The sequence below is a fragment of the Mycotypha africana genome (genome assembly GCF_025528875.1).
Source record: "Mycotypha africana strain NRRL 2978 chromosome Unknown BDF20scaffold_3, whole genome shotgun sequence".
NCBI classification, from domain to species: domain Eukaryota; kingdom Fungi; phylum Mucoromycota; class Mucoromycetes; order Mucorales; family Mycotyphaceae; genus Mycotypha; species Mycotypha africana.
The window spans coordinates 1,933,503-1,938,888 of NW_026515727.1; the positions used below are offsets into that span (position 1 = coordinate 1,933,503).

Consider the following 5,386-nt stretch of genomic DNA (forward strand, 5'->3'; position numbering starts at 1 on the left):
TTAATTAAAGCACGACATAGGATAGTTATATATTCGGGCCTACTCTATCTCCATCAGTTTACCAGATGCTAATTAATCGCATTTATGACCAGTCTTGGCTCAGGGCAGCTCCCTTTTGATTCATTTTGATAAGCCCGATATCAAAGCTCTAACCTATAAGATGCATGATACTTGTCACTAGGATGAGGTTTTAAAAAAGGGGCAAAGGAATACTATTGACTTGCTTTTTCGGTATAGCGTGTGCGTGCGTGGCTGTTTCAAAACAGATTTCACTGGGCATAAGATTCAGAAAAGAATCAAAACCTTTTTTTTTTTTCATCATCCATGGTTCTATGCCCCTTAAAGTAAGTGTGTCGAAACTATATATAAAAAAAAAAAAGGGCTTTCTAAAGCTATTGCTACAAGGCGTTGGTTCTTTACAAGCGTTGATCCAACTTGTTGCTATTACTATTATCGTTATTGTCATTGTCAGATCTACCTCGGGCTCGATAGGCTACCCCCTTCTCTTTCTACTACAACTCAGCTCTCAGCTTTTTTTTTAATTTTTTCTTTTACCGCAAATCAGTAAACTGTCATTGTGTGATTTCTTTCGTTGAAAGTCAGAACCACCTCTCAACTGCTCGTACACGAATAGAATGTTCATTTTCATTCAAGAAATAGGGTACTAGGTACAAGCCAAAGGGATAATCATATCATAAAGGCGAGGTATTCTATGCGTATGTATACATCTATAAGGAGTACTTTATTAACATGTAAATGCAACGACATGGATGCCCCTCGTTGTGGAGTGGTCTTGCTTCAAGACATAGGGTGGTAGGTATTTCATGAGAAAGGAAAAAAGCTGAGCGATCCTCAAGCCACAGCCACATCCACACGCACACGCACACACATAGAAGCCAGTTGTTGGGATGATCGATTGTTTCTAAAATTTTTTTTTTTTTTTTTTTTTTTTGTTTCCTCACCACCACCCCCCCCCCCAATAAACTCAAACACTAGGAAATTTTTTGTTGACCTGTTGGGCTCACTCGATCTCAGTCAACATCAAGTGTCAACAAGTGAGAGTGGTGGCTTGCTTATCGAGATGCGTTCATAGTGACCAAAAAGCAAGTCATCCTTCATGTAAAGAGAATATGGCTTCTGCTCTTCAACAGAAGGGAAGGAGAGGGTGCTGCACCTTTTTTCTTTTTCTTTTTTTTTTTTTTGAATTGCGTCCACAGGGTTTGCATTTTAAAGTAACAAACAAACACTTGCTATATTTGTATAGAGTAAAACATCCACTTGCAGAATTTCGATTTTTTTCAGGTAACACGTAGTGACTCTTGTTGCGTTATTTATAGGTCTCTGCATACGTTTGGCATATGAAAAAGAATGCTTTTTTATTGATGATGTACAAGATAGCACTGTAGAATGGATATAATTATAGGACATATTTACATTGTGCAAAGGAGGAAAAATAAAATAAAAGTGATATCTATATCTATATTTATATATAATGTCAAACGACAAAAAAAAAAACCCTATAAAAGATAGAATGGTATATAATACATTATTTTTTTTGTTAAAAAAAAAGAGGGGATATCTATGGTGATGTTACGCTGACAGTGGCTGGAGAGGGTGGAGGATGGAAGGTGTAAAAAGATGTGGAGAACAGAGACTTGGAAATCTTTTCTTGCACTCGGTTCATCGTAGCAGCCAAACCACTAATGATATTCTTGGCATAAACCAAGTCATTGCCACCTTCTTCAGAACCCATGGAGGACAGATCTGTATGTTTAATAAGATCTAGAATGGAAACAAGCATGGTGAATACGTCTACGCATCTAGTGTCGATTGCGTCCTCGCAGTAAAAATACATTACCTTTTAATAATAATTCATAACGAGGCACTCTTTGAAAAGGGGCAATGAGATAGTCTGCTAAGCCCAAACGATGATGAATGCCGGCGTTGGCTACTCTCTTGGATTCAGTATCTATCTTCATTACAAAACTCGAGGTGCTTGCTCTTCGAATCGCTTTCATGTAGCTTTGATAATGGATAGCATACTTTAAAAAGATGACGAAATCTTCTTCCAAATCTGTGAAAATCTGACCGACGGCGATACTAGGACTGACCTTGTGTGGTAGTTCATGACCCTGTTTGGCGTATTGCTCCAATCGGACGAGTATTTTTTCAGAAACAGCGATCAGTTCAGGAAGATGACAAAAGAGCAACTGTACATCGTTTGTTTTGACAAGAGGATTTTTGGTGAGAGTAGCGGCTTTCATGGGCTCCATATAATTCTAAACGACAATCAACACATGTTAGTATCGAGCCTCCCTCCCAAGTAGAACATCCTACACACACATTTTCCATCTACCTTGCGTATAAAGATTAAAAACCTGTGAAAAGACTTTTCAGTGGAATACAATTCGCCTACAATAAAGCGTGCCATGGCTAACTCTTTTTCAGTATTCTGATCGAGAGAGAGAAATGAATAAGTGTCTCTTTCAAAGACCCCTTCATGGGGTTGGTTTTTTGTTGTTGGGGGGTTGGTTTTTTTTTTTTTTTTTTTTTGCTTTACCTTTGGTTTGCGCATCGTAGCCGCGGAACATGGGGCAGCAAAGGTTGCTTGGGCTGCACGTCTCTGCAGGATCAACTCTTGAACAGCGGATTGCCACATCATGATGGCTTTGAATTCTTTTTTGCGTACTTCAGATTTACCAAAAATGACTTTAGGAGGGGATGGGGTGGAAGACAGGGTTAGTTTATCAAACGAGACGGCGGATACAGTGGAATGGAGGCTGGTACATCTCTCAATGGATTTCCTTCGCCAGTTGCTGGTGGTGGTGGTGGTGCTGCTGGTGGTGGTGGTGCTGCTGCTGTTGAAAGAGAGAGAAGTGGAGGAGGTGGAGTGGATCTTGGATGGACTCTGCTGACGGGTTCTTACCCGCATGATCTCGCTGCCATGACTTTTGCCTCTTTTTATTTCCTGAAGAGGAGGATGAGACATGTCATCGACGAGAGGAGTCGCTGGCGTCAAGGGTCGGATGGCTGGCGTGGTGGACGTGCAAGTCCAAGCACTTTGCAGGGTGGGTGTAACGGCTTCTTCTTCTTCGTCACTGCAGCTACTGTTGCTACTGACAAGACTTCCCGATGGACTGACGTCTTTTAACTTTTGTGCATCCAAAGAGCCGTGACGACCGCCGCTCTTGTCTTCCAGAGGGCAGCAGTGTTCAAATCCATGTGGTAAGGATAATTTACGTTGGCTGTCAAAAGCATCGCGCAACATGTCGCCAAACCAATCCAGATCGGTAGCGTCTGTCGTGGTGGTGGTGGTGGTGGTGGTGGTGGTGGCAGCGTCGTCGAGGGGGGTGAGTGGGTGGTGAATCGGGCTAGCAGGAGTCGAAAAGGAAGTCAATCTTTTTGCATGGAATGTGGAGTCGCAGCGGCTCATGCGGGGTGGTGAAGAAGTAGACGTGGACACGCAAATGACAGGCGTAGGAGCTACTCGCTGGGGTAGTGGACTGTCTTGAGGGCGAGGAGAACAGCGAGTCGTTGTTGGCGTCGTCGTCGTGGTGGTGACGGGCGTCCTTTTTGTTGTCAACAAAGATTCATCATCCGCGGATGTCTGCTTTTTTTCTACTGTCGTACTGGCGGCTGTCATTTTTTCCTTGTCAAGACGACCCGCATGGTTCTTTTCTGCAACAAGCGTGGCAGACGAGGGGTGGTCCGATGCATGTTCTTGTGGATGCTGCTGCTGCTCCGAAGCATGAGCGGAATGGAGTCTTTTGTGATGCGTGCTATGAGAAATTTTGTTGAAAAATGAACTTGCACATCGTTTCAAGGTGAATTTTGAGCTTTTATTGGCTGTGGGTGTCTGCAATGCTGTCATCTGGCTCATCGACTGCTGAATAAGAAGGGGGGCGGAGAAGAGACGGATAGAGAGGTGAAATTAGGAACGTGGGATGGGGAGCTGTTTAGTGCATACAATGACGAACAAACGAACGAACAAAGGAGTGCTTAAAGGAACGAAAAAGGAAATGAAAAAGACGGGGTAAAAGAAAAAGAAAAGAAAAAAGGAAAGGGAGATCAAAGCGAGGGCTTCTTTTCGTCTTTAATCAAGTAAAAATGGGTTCTCGCCGTACACACAAATAAAGAAATAAGTAGTCTTTTTGCCTCTACTCTAGTTTGATTCGTAAATTGACTGGTTGTTGCTAAGGAAAGGAAAAAAAGAGAGGATAGAATTTCTATGCTATGAAAATTCTCTTTTTTATCACTCTAAAAGCGGAGTCGACGCTAAAATAAGACATGAAACTACTTTTTTACCCTCTCCCAACAAAAGAAATAGGTTTAAAGCGTGATGATATCATTTCAAAAGGGGATTCACTTTTTGCAAACAACTCGTGATAGAAAAAGAAGAAAAAAAAAGGCTCTTTTTTGAACTCTCTCTTTCGTTGTTGTGGTCAATGAAAGCTTACTTACTGCTTTTGTCGGATAAGATTTTGATTCTGTTTTAACCTTCAAGTGTTACCGAAATCTTGATTTATTTTTGACAGGTGTGGTGGCAATGAAAACAAACACAATCAAAAAGAGATCGCTCCATTTCCTAAGCGTGTAGCATTTTAACTGATTGCATTATTATCATGCAAACCAACCAACACACAGGGATTCAACTGACTACAAAAATGCCCTTTTTTACTGAGCCTTCCATCGCTCGTTTTGTTGGTTCTTTCCACTCTTTTGGCACGATCTATTTTTCCCACCAAAAAATAAAATAAAATAAATGAATGATAATAACAATTAATACAGCACTTGCATATTATAGATCGTCAATTAACTCATTTATATAACATTTATTTATTTATTTTTTTTTCCTTGATAACTCCTTTGACTTGTATGATGTCAATTTCTTTTTTCTTTTTTGCAAATCCCATCAAGAATGCCAATCGCTTGGGTTTTCTATTTTCGCATTAAGAAGCACTGGGATACAGTTTCAGATCCATCAAAAAATAAAATAAAATCAAGGGCCACAAAAAAAAAGCACCAAAACTTGACGATCGAATATCCAGAGAAAAAAAAAAGTGGTCTAAACAACTGAGTTACTAAAAATTGAAAAAGAAAAAAGAATGGAGGAAATACGTCCTCATTGTTGAGACATGTATCACTTGTGCGTTTGCAGAAAATGAAAATGAAAAAAAAAAAAAAAAAAAAAAAAAAAAAAGATTTTCATCAAGTTGTGTGTCTATAGAATGGAACGTAAATGTGCACAAGAATTGCATAATTCATACTTGAGCATTAGAAGAGTGATTTTACCCAATAAACGTCATGCAAATGGACAACTTTTTATAAAGATAATTCTCTTTTTGGAATCAGTAAAAAAAAAAAAAAAAAAAAAAAAAAATTGCTT

General features: G+C 40.0%; 1 protein-coding gene across 1 annotated transcript; it reads right to left on the reverse strand.

The window, feature by feature from the left end:
* Positions 1–1,333: 1,333 nt before the first annotated feature.
* BDF20DRAFT_860888 (rho guanine nucleotide exchange factor) lies at positions 1,334–2,550 on the reverse strand. Its single transcript, XM_053080546.1, has 2 exons — positions 2,357–2,550; positions 1,334–2,279 (listed from the first exon to the last, which is right to left on the reverse strand). The coding sequence occupies exons 1-2, from the start codon at positions 2,429–2,431 to the stop codon at positions 1,821–1,823; spliced, it is 534 nt and encodes a 177-aa protein (XP_052938418.1). The 5' UTR covers positions 2,432–2,550; the 3' UTR covers positions 1,334–1,820.
* Positions 2,551–5,386: the final 2,836 nt, after the last annotated feature.

Bases quoted from the DNA above. Each gene is read 5' to 3' on its own strand.
- BDF20DRAFT_860888 (XM_053080546.1), bottom strand. From the start codon at position 2,431: ATGGCACGCTTTATTGTAGGCGAATTGTATTCCACTGAAAAGTCTTTT. The intron at 2,280-2,356 runs GTAGATGGAAAA...ATTGTCGTTTAG, and splicing joins TTTTAATCTTTATACGCAAG to AATTATATGGAGCCCATGAA.